At 39.0% G+C, this 13,106-nt stretch overlaps 1 protein-coding gene across 11 annotated transcripts in view; it reads left to right on the top strand.

The window, feature by feature from the left end:
- Window positions 1–13,106, top strand: part of MCF2 (MCF.2 cell line derived transforming sequence) — a 71,001-nt gene that overhangs the window by 28,629 nt on the left and 29,266 nt on the right. For 6 of the 11 annotated variants that reach the window (XM_082445293.1, XM_082445299.1, XM_082445296.1 and 3 more), the window contains 8 exons: window positions 434–625; window positions 2,217–2,408; window positions 3,704–3,875; window positions 5,385–5,432; window positions 8,188–8,225; window positions 10,965–11,053; window positions 12,279–12,345; window positions 12,999–13,106. The exon at window positions 12,999–13,106 is cut by the window's right edge and continues 8 nt beyond it. In XM_082445293.1, the coding sequence (XP_082301419.1) occupies window positions 434–625; window positions 2,217–2,408; window positions 3,704–3,875; window positions 5,385–5,432; window positions 8,188–8,225; window positions 10,965–11,053; window positions 12,279–12,345; window positions 12,999–13,106 (906 nt within the window). The remainder of the gene's footprint in view (window positions 1–433; window positions 626–2,216; window positions 2,409–3,703; window positions 3,876–5,384; window positions 5,433–8,187; window positions 8,226–10,964; window positions 11,054–12,278; window positions 12,346–12,998) is intronic. The other 5 variants (XM_082445290.1, XM_082445297.1, XM_082445294.1 and 2 more) reach the window with 2 other exon arrangements.

Here is a 13,106-nt window from a genome sequence, read left to right as displayed (position 1 = left end):
CCCGCGCACTGCGATGAAGAGTGGCCCCCGCTTGCCGCAACTAGAGGAAGCCCTCGCACAGAAACGAAGACCCAACACAGCCAAAAAAATAAATAAATAAAATAAATAATAATTAAAGGTGCTAATAATTTTCTTAAAAAAAGTTTATATCTGTACATACCAGGAGGAACAAATCTAATCCACATTCTGGGCAGGCTGGTTAATTTTCTGTTTCTGTGACCAGAAGTGCATGAGCTTCTGATGACATCACTGCCATAGCTAGCGACTGACTGGAGGCTTTTTTTGCAGCCAGCAGAAGTATGACAACAAACTGTATATTTGGCAATATCTGTCTCTGGTTCAACCAATTATGCTTGTTTAATTACATTCTTTTCTCCCCCTCTATTCACACAGAGATCATGCAGTTTTTGTTTCCCTTCTTTCTTAAAATCAGGACCTGTTAGCAAAGGCCCAGTTCGTGATACTACATGGACACAGGCTCGCAGCAAATCACCATTACGCCCTGGATTTGATCTGCCAGAGGTGCAATGAGCTACGTTACCTTTCTGATATTTTGGTGAATGAGATCAAAACCAAACGGATACAGCTCAGCAGGACCTTTAAAATGCATAAAATCCTCCAGCAGGTAGTGTCATGGGACATGGTGCATTTCTGAAAGAGAAGATACTTTTTTTTTTCCTGGGTCCTTCTCAGAGGCTATGGGGCTAAGGTCTGGTATAGCTTTGGAATTAAATTTATAAGAAGTCTGAAGGACTGAGTTTGATTATCCTTGTTTAATCTGTCTACTTTGCAATATTCAGAGCAGGTCCAGTATTGTACGAATTTTGGCCTCTGTTCTGAATATTGACATGGTGGTGGCAGTGGCTTCCTCTGTATTTTCGGTCCATCTCTGTAGCCTCTGCCCTGGCGATAGTTTGCAATCAGAACACTTAAAAAAGCCCTGGGGGCATTTTGCTAAAGCCTGACACTCATTCCACATTTCATAGTTACAGCAATAACAAACAGTGATTGAAAACTATTCCTCCATGGCTTGTGGGTCTGACCCCTTTGATGATTAGGCGGTGAAGAGAAGTTGTGATCGTGGCAGTGGAATGTAAAATAGGGGTATCACTTATAGGCATCGGATCTGAATGTGAGCATTCTAATCTGTACATCTCCTTCTCTGGCAAGGAAACTTTTATCCTTGTCCTTCGCAATCATTATGCATTTATATTACACTTGATATTTTGCAAGGAGTTTCATATTTCAATTATTGATTTTGGGAAAATAGTGTGCAGCTGAAGTGCTGGTGTTGAGAGAATGGTCAGACACCTGCTGCAGAATGAATTCCTCATTATGAAATGAGTGCAGCACTTCCCAAACTTGGCTGTGTGTCAGAAATACCTGTGGAGACAGAGACTTGTGGTTGCCAAGGCGGAGGGGGGGGGTGAGGGAGGGATGGAGTGGAAGTTTCAGATTAGCAGATGCAAACTATTACATATAGGATGGATAAACAACAAGGCCCTACTGTATAGCACACGGAACTATATTCAGTATCCCGTAATAAACCATAATGGAAAAGAATATGAAAAGGAATATATGTATATGTATAACTGAATCACTTTGCTGTACAGCAGAAATTAACACAACATTGTAAATCAACTATACTTCAATTAAAAAAAAAGAAGGGACCTCCCTGGTGGTGCAGTGGTTAAGAATCCACCTGCCAATGCAGGGGACACGGGTTCGAGCCCTGGTCCAGGAAGATCCCACATGCAGCGGAGCAACTAAGCCTGTGCACCACAACTACTGAGCCCGCATGCCACAGCTACTGAAGCCCACGCGCCTAGAGGCCGTGCTGTGCAACAAGAGAAGTCACTGCAATGAGAAGCCCACGCACCGTAACAAAAAAGAGCAGCCCCCGCTCGCCGCAGCTAGAGAAAGCCCGCGCACGGCAACGAAGACAACACAGCCAAAAACAAACAAATAAATAAATAAATTAAAAAAAAAAAAAGAAGTACCTGTGGAATGCTGTAAAAATATAAATGCCTGGCTTACAGCCCAGAGCTACTGAATCAGAATTTCTGGGGGTAGAAACCAGATATCTTTTTTTTTTAACAGCTCTGAAAACAACTCTGATTCACAGAAGCCAGAGCTGATAAACACTCTCCTAAGGGACAAACATATTTCTTCTTTATTCATTCATGGTTTGTGCATGTGTGTGATTTGCTCACCAGGCTCGCCAGTGCTGTGATGAAGGAGAGTGCCTTCTGGCTAATCAAGAAATAAATAAGTTTCATTCTAAAAAAGATGCTCAGAAAGCCCTCCAAGACATCGAAAATTTTCTTGAAATGGCTCTACCCTTTATAAATTATGATCCTGAAACCCTGCAGTATGAATTTGATGTGATTTTATCCCCTGAACTCAAGGTAAGAGGCTTTTGGGGGCAAGTAAACAAACTTTAGAAAACTATAATTGCATTAGTGTTGATAAGAGTTTTACTGCTTCACAGGTAACTTTATATCACATTGCAATTACACAGTTCTCTTAAGGATTAGGGGTTATATCAGAGCCACTGTTAGGCGTCAAAGAATCCAAAGGCTTATGTTTGCCTTATAATGAAGAGTAATTTCCTTTCTGAGCTCTGACTGCAGTATTTTTAATTTTTTAATTTATTGTTTATTTATTTATTTTTTTTGGCCACACCGCGCGGCACGCAGGATCTTAGTTCCCCGACCAGGGATGGAACCCGTGCCCCCTGCAGTGCAAGCGCAGAGTCTTAACCACTGGACCGCCAGGGAAGTCCCATGACTGCCTTATTTTTAAACTCTTTTCACATACTAGGAGCTCTCACATACATTTTCTTGTGCATCCTTGAACTAAGGCCCAAAACTGTCCTAGAATATTGGACCCATATCAAGAACACTCTACCCAAAACATCTTTCCTTTGTGCTGCAGTGACCACCAGCAGTTGCTCTGGGGACACAGATCTGGCTTTCCTACTCAGTTTGAGGATGAAGAGATGAGGGAAGGATCTGGGTCTTCTTGGGGAACGGGGAGCAGCGGAGGCTGGTGTTGGCAGGGGGAGAGAGCTATAGGTTAGTTCAGCACCACCCTGTTGCAGCTGCCATGAAGCCCTGTCTCCACATTGTGGATAAGAGCATTTGTGATGCTATTTGCTGCTAAAATGTCTCATTGACTCTTAAGTTTGGAGCAGTATCTAAATCCATTCTTAGCTGCAGATCTGAGGGGAATGCCCCAGAAGATCAGAAACATGGCGATAACCAAGTGATTCTCTAGCTGCCTCAAATCATCAGTGGCTCTGAGGAGCCTTTTACAACATGGTGAACTATAGAATGTCCTGCAGGCTAAAATATAACAAACTACCGTGATAACGCTTAACTTGGTGGCTTTCTCGTACTAAACACGCCTTCTTTTCAGGCCTTGATCCCCTTTCAGCCAATGAAGGGTAAATCACTTTATGCAGTGACCTATTTCATGACTGCTTGATAAATTTCTTCTTCAAGTTGTTTTGGCTGAGACCTTCTGGTTTTATAACCATGTGGAATAGTGCATTAATCTGTTTCCCATTACTTTCCTAAATTTCTTCTAGTTATATATTAAACTCTATATTAATTTTTTATCTGAGTCTGAGAAATGTAATAGGATTTGTAATGACCCCCATTTCAGAAACTATTTCATAGAACTCTTATGCAACCTGCAGGCTCAAATCCAGACCATACAACTCAAGCTTGAAAACATCCGAAGTATATTTGAGAACCAACAAGCCGGTTTCAGAAACCTGACTGATAAGCATGTGAGGCCAATTCCATTTGTAGTACCTGCTTCTGACAGTTTGATCAGATCTAGAGAACCATTTTTTTCACCTAAACAAGGTAGAGTATCTTACATTCCCCTTTTCTATCTCTTCTTTCCCTGCTATTGTTTACTTTGTTACTCTTGATGTAAATACTGAACTCATTCTTCAGTCCCGAGAAACTGAAATTTTATTTTTAGCGTCCTTGGTCATGTACAAATTATATTGCACAAGGCAGGAGTTGTGATAGAGATTATCGTACAATAATTAAACATACTAGTAGTATAGTATAGTACAGGATGATGAACATCTGGACGGAATTGCCCAGTCTTGCAATGAATATGAACATTATACTAGCATCAAACTCACCCTTTTCTTCAGCAGGTGGAGGAAAGCATATGAAACTGGTATATACACGCATGCATTTACCACTTCTTGGGATAAACTATTACTTGGTTCTTATAAGCTTCTAGTAAGTGAATGATAAGGTAGATAGATAGGTAATTGAATGAATTGCCTTTTCTAAATAGGCACAGGTAAATTGAATAGTTTCACTGGTAATTAACTGTTACAAAGCTCATTTACTCGCTTCAATCTTTGTAGACTAGTGTTAAACATGTAATATCCATTTCTGTTTTCTACGTTCTATGGGATAAAAGAATTATCCTCACTGTGGTGTTGAGCTACTTTGGAAATAAGATGACTATTGCCCCAAGGTTTTTCTTGAGCTGCCTCTGGGGCCTCTTAGGGGAAAGAAATATGGCCTTTGGGGCCCTAAGTTAGTTGAGTGGGTGAACATGGGACTCAATTCGGTCTCTTTGATCTGAGAGAATCAGAGACTTCATTAATGATGGGAACTGCTTTGAAAATCAGAGAAAGCCTGAGCCAGGCATAATGAATATAAAAATCCAGCTCAGCCCCAGCATGGATCAGATTAAAACGAGGTGATGAAAGCAGATAGCTAGGCTAAGATGATAAAAGTTATATAGTTAACAGTTATTAAATATAAAAATATACTCACAAGTAAAACCATGAACAATGCCATAAATAAATTATACTAAGAAGATACTGGGAAAAAGAATAAAAAGAACAAACAACCAATAGGGGATAAAAACCAACAGCTATGAGAATAAAAATAGAATAGGTTGATATTCCTAAGCAGAAGACAGAGCTCAGATTTCTGGCTCCATTCATGGGTTATGTGACCTTGGGCAGTTCACTTAACCTCCTTTGTTGGTTTTGCCTTGGTTTCCTTGTCTGTAAAATAGGAACAATAATACCTACTGATTTCAAAGTGTTGTTGTGAAGACAAAGTGGGAAAAAATTGTAGAATATAAAAAAATACTCAGTAAACTAGACTATTCTTTCCCTCATGACTAAGGCCTCTTGCTTTATGGTCTTCTAAAAGCTCAACTGCTCTGAAGGCGTTCCGAAAGCGGCATGCCTCGGGTTGAGGAACAGGGCTCTGAAAAGACTGCCCAAGGCCCACTCAAGGCCTTAGTCACTAAAAGTACATTTTGTTTTGTGTTGTTTCATTTTTTTTCTTTCTGATATTCTTATTTAATGGCGTTACACTTTCTTTCTGCAGTGGGAGTTGGATACTCTTTCTTTCAAGCATGTAAACTTTTTTCAAAAGGTACCCATCTTTATTACTTTTCATCAGTACATTTTCTGAGTTTGTGTACGTGTGAAAAACCAGTTTGGCATCTAAAACCAGCAGCAGTTCATTCTTGCATTCTGCCTAGGATTAACTTTCTCCTTTTTTTCATAATAAGCATCCATTATTCTCTCAATACTAAACTTACCTTGGAAAATAACTATATAAAAAGTAGATTATTCCCTTTCATCAAACGACCACTCATAAGACGAAAACAGGAAAAACAATTGGCCATGTTAAAATAAATCAAGCTTGCTTTCATTGTAGAGGCTCTCTGTCACCCAGAATAAAACTATTTGTTGGGAGTAGCTTGAATTTGCCTCTGTTTAGAACTGCCTAATGTATTTATAAGGAAGAAAGCAGCTTACTGAATAAATGACATGGATGGATAAATGATTTTATCTGTTATCCATCATGGTTTCTAAATTAAATCAGAGCATTATTTATGCTACAAACACTGTTCATTTTACCTAATTGGTCTGTGAGTAGTGGGGATTCTAACAATCAGTTACAAATAATTCTTCAAGACTTTTAATTGCTAAGCCAAATATATACGATTTGGTAAAAAAAAGATTTGGTCAAATCAAGGCATAAGTGTTAATTTTTTATAAAATAAGTCAAACTGTTTTTTTGTTGTTTTTGTTTGTTTATTTTCATTAATTTGCATCAAATAGAATCTTGTATCTAACACAGTGCCTGGCACCTAGCAAGATGTAGTAACTATTTGCTGAATTAACATTTCATACAGAGGGAAGTTATGGGAGAACATTGTGTGCGAGGGGTCAAATGTGGTTTGAGCTCCCAGATCTGTAGCTCTAGTCTAGATCTTTCTCCTAAACTTCAGAGTCTGCGTTTCCAAGTTGCCTCCTTGAATTTCCTATCGGCAGCTCAGTCTCAGCGTACCCCAAAACTGATGCCATTTCTCCTGCTCCCCTTTCTCACTCATTCCCGACCTCTAATCAGTCCAAAAAATCCACTTGTTTCCATCTGCCCTGCTAGCCCTCACTGCCACTTCCGGAATCCAGCCTAACAACCATCTGTTGCCTTGGCAACTACAGCAGTCTCCCTGTTTCCCACTTTCTTTTCTTAAATGCCCCTAGTTGTCTTGCCTTTTGGACTTTACACCTACTGTTCTCTCCTACTCCGCCATCAGATTTCCTATCTCTAGGCCTCTTCCTTCAGGTAAGCTTTTCCTTCCTGCCTCTCCCTCCCCTGCACCCCAGTTCGGTCAGGTGTTCATGCTATGGCATAACAAGCCTCTCTTCATTTCTTCTCAGCTTTAGCGTCATTACCTGTTTCCTGTCTCTCTTGCTAGACTATAAGCTCTGTAAGAGCACGGACTGTGTGCAGTTCACGTTTGTATGCCCAGCACCAGACACAAAGCTTAGCAGAGAGTATAGGTGCTTAAGAATTATATATATATATATAGTCATATTGTTAAAAGAATGAATACATCTACCTTGCTTTTCAGAAAAAGATGCATTCTTCATAAGTTGTGTATATATTCCTTTTTCACCTCTTAAAGTATTTGCAAAGAATTAATTAGTAAAACTAATAAGTAAAGCTCCCTAAGTTTCCTTTATAAGTATCTTTGGATGTCTGTGTATCAAGTTTCTTTAAGGTGATGGGTATCAGTATTTATTGAGAAATTGATTTTATATGGTAATTGCCACTAAGTCTAATTTATATTTATCTATTTACACATATATCGTGTAAAGGTAAATATTCCCATATAGAATATATTTTTAAGTAAATGAAAGTGAAGGATAAGATTTAGAGAACTTAACAACAGAGTCTTTCCCTGAGTGGGCCTTGTAATGGCTCCCACCGAGGAGGAAAGGACAAAAAGTCTATTTCTTCCAGCAGCCCTGAGAATTAGGAGGCTAAACGGCCTAGTCTTTTACTGGACCATGCCCTGGGCTGTGGAGGAACGTCTGAACTCCTTTCTTAATAATACAGGGGCTCACCCTTTGTAAACAAAACAGAAAGATTAAACAGAAAGAAAAAGAAAGATTACGTAGGAAGAACAGAAAGATGAAAGCTTGGAATTTTGATAAAGTATTTTTTTTGTTTTATTTGGTTTTCTTTTAGCATTTTAATGTGCTTCAGAAATGTCGTTTTATATAGTGGTTAGAAACACGGATTCTGATAGTAGACTACATGGATTTGGGTACCACTTCTGCTTCTTGGACAAGATATTAAGCTTAGTTACCTATAAAATGGGGATAGAAGTAGTACTTATCGCTTAGGGTCGATTTGAGGGCTAAAAAAGAAAATGCACATGTAGGGCTTAGAATAGTGCCTGTCATGTAGTAAGTGCCAAATAAATGTCAGAGGCTATAATTGTTAGTTAAATTGAGATTTTTTTCCGAAATTCTTTTTGATTCAGTTAATCAGTGAGCTACGATCTGATTAAATGCTTATGTTATCAGAATGAACACTAAACCTGCAAATAATCATGAGTACTAACACCTAGCTTCGTGCTTGCTCGGCAATCCAGCAAATGTTTGATGAATGAGAGAATGGGTGAATACATAGCAAGATCATGCTCTGTAAGAAGTTGAAATCATATAGATAAGTCTAACTAATCATCTGTTATGTATAGTGGGATTTAAAAATACTAATATAAACATGATGGAACATTAATGTCTCTCTAACACACATGCACGTATTTTTATGAAAAGTGTTGATTTTAATTCTCATTTGAAATTCTTCTTTCATATTTCTCTACCAGGGAGGAAGACTTGGAGACAAAATCAGAGCAACATAAAAGTAAATATCATTAATTAATTCAAAATTGGCCTTATTGCTGTAGTTGCAGAATTGAGATAGGGGCTAAAACCATATTTTTTCATTCACTAAACCAATATTGTGCATTTGAAAGCCTATTTCATCTAAAAGAAAAAGCTGCTGTTGCATTGTGTCTAATTGCAGTACTGGCATAGCCCCAGATATATGAGCAGTTTCTCAGGTCTTGGCTCAAGTTCAGAATAATTGTTGTAGAACATCTCACATAAGTTCCAGCTTCTCATTCCTGCCCCCACCTCAATTCACCTAAACAATTGTTGCATCTTCTTACAAAAGGAGATTTCTTTCATAAGTGATTCCAGTCCTGCAAGTATGAAACATGGACAAAGGACAGATTCTAATGGACCATCCCCTGGGCTCAAAAAAGACATCTATTCATTTCTTGATAGATTTAAGATTCCTTTTCAGTTAGCCATGATATTCTGGTATCTGCAGAGAGTAGCCTCCTCAAAACTGCAGCACCCTACGTTTTCTTTGTGTGTTCTTTTTTTAAAATAATTAATTAATTAATTAATTAATTTTTGGCTGCATTGGGTCTTCGTTGCTGCGCGCGGGCTTTCTCTAGTTGCGGTGAGCAGGGGCTACTCTTCGTTGCGGTGCGCGGCCTTCTCATTGCGGTGGCTTCTCTTGTTGCGGAGCACGGGCTCTAGGCACGCAGGCTTCAGTAGTTGTGGCATGCGGGCTCAGTAGTTGTGAGTCGCGGGCTCTAGAGTGCAGGCTCAGTAGTTGTGACACACAGGCTTAGTTGCTCCGTAGAATGTGGGATCTTCCCGGACCAGGGCTCAAACCTGTGTCCCCTGCACTGGCAGGTGGATTCTTAACTACTGCGCCACCAGGGAAGTCCCAAAGCACACCTTTCAAAGAGGGAGCATGTTAATGGTGGCTGACCATGGGCTTGACTCTGTTTCATCACTTACTAGGTGACCTTGGCCCTGTTGCTAAACCTCTCTGAGCCTCAGTTTTCCCATCTGTAAGACGGGGATGGGGATCAGTGTGCCATCACTTGCTAAATTGCTGTGCGGATTAGATATAATGAGGTGTGTTGAGCACCTAAGACAGTGCCTGCTCAATATATAGAAAGCAGTCAATGAATGTTTGTTCCTTTCCACGTGTATCGGTAATAAGTAGGTCATATCGTGTGGAGATGCTTTTCAGCTGATAGAGCCTGTACTTCATTTTCGGTTGTAGCTGTTAAGAAGTAACACTACATTTACTTGGGGGTTAGGCTTTTTGCAAGCTCAGCTGTCCAGTACAGCCAAGATCCCTGGAATATGCTTCCAAAGAGCAAATAACCGTCACAAATCTCATGCAGTCGACTCAGTAGGGCAGTCCAAGTCCTGTGGAGTCTGCAGAATAAGGCAGCGGTCTAGGATCAAGGAGATCACTGACATGTGGCAGAGAGCAGAGAAAGATGAACAGGTCACAGCCATTTCAAGACACAGTAGACAGTTTTGCACATCTTGTTGGCCTTGGAGTGTGTCATTAGATTTTATCATATCATTCATGTTCATGATGATGCCACTGAGTCATTGGGAAAAGGGTCAGTGATACTGTGTGTCCTTGGTTAAAGGATTCAAGGATTCATGTAATATTTGCTATCCAGATTTCCATAAAAAAATCAGTAAGGTTAGGGACTTCCCTGGTGGTGCAGTGGCTGACTCTGAGCTCCCAATGCCGGGGGCCCGGGTTTGATATCTGGTCAGGGAGCTAGATCCCACATGCATGCTGCAACTACGAGTTTGCATGCCACAACTAAGGAGCCGGCGAGCCACAACTGAGGAGTCCACCTGCTGCAACCAAATAAATAAATAAATAAATAAATAAATAAATAAATATTTTTTAAAAATCAGTAAGATTAAAAAGCCATGTTGGTTCTTCAATGAATAAACTTTAGTTATCTGGACAATCAACTTTTTTGGCAGCGGTGGGGGGGGGGGGCCGTGCCGCATGGCATGTGGGATTTTTTTTTTTTTTTTTAATTTTGGCTGCATTGGGTCTTCATTGCTGCACGTGGGCTTTCTCTGGTTGCGGCGAGCAGGGGCTACTCTTTGTTGTGGTGTGAAGGCTTCTCATTGCAGTGGCTTCTCTTACTGTGGAGCACGGGCTCTAGGCACGCGGGCTTCAGTAGTTGCAGCACGTGGGCTCAGTAGTCGTGGCTCACGGGCTCTAGAGTGCAGGCTCAGTAGCTGTGGCATGCGGGCTTAGTTGCTCCACGGCATGTGGGATCTTCCCGGACCAGGGATTGAACCCGTGTCCCCTGCATTGGCAGGCGAATTCTTAACCACTGCACCACCAGGGAAATCCCGGCATGGGGGATCTTAGTTCCCCAACCAGGGATCGAACCCGTGCCCCCTGCAGTGGAAACACGGAGTCTTAGCCACTGGACCGCCAGGGAAGTCCCAGTACAATCAACATTTTATGAATTAACCTCATTTTCCCGAAGTGCCAAAGAAATGAAACATTACTTAACATATAAAATAAATGGTAATGAATATCTTAAATCTGTCCTCTTAGGCAACTAAAATCATTTTTTTAACTAGTACATATCAAAGTTATTTCTGAAAAAATCATACTCATAGTGTTACTTTTCAGTTTATCTATACAGTTAGAACGTAGAAAGAAGAAAACTTAACTTGAGCTAGAGTTCCATGAAAAAGAACTATACCTACATAGATGCTAATTTCACGTTTCTTTTCATTTCAGATTGAAGCGGTGCATGATTGTCAGGAGAAGAGTAGTTCTGCTCAGTCCTCCAGTTTGGACAATGGCAATAGCCTGGATGTTTTAAAGAAGTATCTTTTATTTATTAACATATACCCATATATACATCTACCAGTAGGAGGCTCTGATTCAGTGTTCAAGGCAAATGTGCTTAGAATTTTGAGTTCACAGAATGGGGTTCTACTGGATGTGATGAAAAGTACACTAGAGAAGGTGTCAGAAGTCCTGGATTTAGGCCTGGCCAACCTATATTCTGTTTATGTGACTTGAAAATTAACTAGATCTTTTCAGAATCTTAGTCTCCTCTTTTATGAAAGAGGTGAGAGTGAATGGGTCAGTGTTTCAAAAACTACAAAGGATTATGTAGATATACAATGTGATTTTATAGGTGCTAATAAAAATCATTGTTTCGTTCACTTTTATATTATTATGTTAATATTCCACACATATGAATATTCACCTTTTAAATTTTATATCACAGACTTTTGAGTAAGTAGCCAGTATTTTGGAGCAAGTTATATATATAGTCAAAGATGGTTAAATGTTAATTCTTAAAAGTGTAAAAATTTAAAAGAGGCCAAGGATAGAAGTTAAATTAAATGGGTAACTTATATTGGGGAGTGAGGAAATAAATTTGAAATATGATGTCAATTAGAAATCACATTGGAAGGAAAATGTATTTTATTTTAAAGAGACAGTAAAAAAATTACTACAGAAACTTAAGTATGATCTATATTTGGGAAAACCAGTATAATCATGTCTTGGAAAATTTCAGAACATTACTGGGAAAAAAAGGAAAAATTGTGCCTAAAATGCTAATATTATTTTTTTCTGAGAGAGAGAGGGAACTATAGCACAGAAACTGTGCTGTTCAAAAAAGTATTCCCAGCTTTTGCACAGTGGCAGTATCATAGCCAATGAGGTTTATCCGAGGCACAATTATTGCTAATTGAAAAAAGTATTCCCCAGATTTTTAGGAATAGATTTTGTGAATTTTTAGTAAATGATTCTTAAGCTTAGTGAGTTAGAAATAAGATGGGTTTTTTTTTCTCATTTAAAAATAACTCCTGAGCCCCACTCCTCTTTTTTTAAAAAAATTTTTAAGAGTCTTGTGTGTAGTACTTACTCTAGAAACCATAGAATTAATTTTATATTTTGATGATAAAACCAAACCATTGGTAGTTCCCCTGCATTATTAATTTTCATCTTAGACAATTTATAATGATAATAAGTGAAATGTTGCAATACAATTCTAAAGCCATAAAATAACTGACAAATGTGGTCCTTTCATTTTAGCCACGTCCTAAATGAGCTGGTACAGACAGAGAGGGTGTATGTTCGGGAACTATTTGCTGTTTTGTTGGTAAGTGACTCAGATCGTATTTTCCTGTCTTTTAGGAAGTGCTTCGGGCAGACTTCTCTTTTTGTCTCCTTCCTTGATTGTTAAATGTGCATATTCAGGTTCTCCCTCAGCAGTGAGAATTGTAGGTTCAGAATTTATTACAGAACAGATAAGCTGTTCCCTTAGGAATACAGCAGATCGTTATAATTATTCCCAGGGTGTTCTTTAGAGATTGTGATGTAAAGCGTTAAGTATGGGAGAAAAACATTCTCTTGATACAAATGTCATAATATTAATTTGGTCTGAAAAAACCCAAACAATTATTGCCTATTTAAGGAGAAGTTAATGACCTGTAATATCATTTTTCATACCTGGTTTCTATTTTGTTTCCTATTTTGTTTCTATTTTGTTTTCCTATAAGCTACCCTGAAGGCCAAAGAGCTGTCACTTTATTCTACCCATTGAGTAGAAAACCTTGACTTCCTTGTTCTGCTATCTAAAATAATAATAATAATAGTGGATAAATTTGGGAACTAGAAAATTTGAATGTTAAAATTACAAACAACTTTACCCATTAATCCCATGTATGTTCTGCTATACCTGTACCTTTGGTGGCCCAATCAAATGTTGATGTAAATATTTTTTAAATGAATAAATGTATTTATTTTGAGTAGGGCTATAGAGAGGAGATGGATAATCCAGAGATGTTTGACCTTATACCACCTCTCCTGAGAAATAAAAAGGATGTTCTCTTTGGAAATATGGCAGAAATATATGAATTC

The sequence above is a fragment of the Balaenoptera physalus genome (genome assembly GCF_965194825.1).
Source record: "Balaenoptera physalus genome assembly, chromosome: X".
Classification (NCBI taxonomy): domain Eukaryota; kingdom Metazoa; phylum Chordata; class Mammalia; order Artiodactyla; family Balaenopteridae; genus Balaenoptera; species Balaenoptera physalus.
The sequence above is the reverse complement of the archived record's forward strand: the minus strand, read 5'-3'. Positions and strand labels throughout refer to the sequence as shown.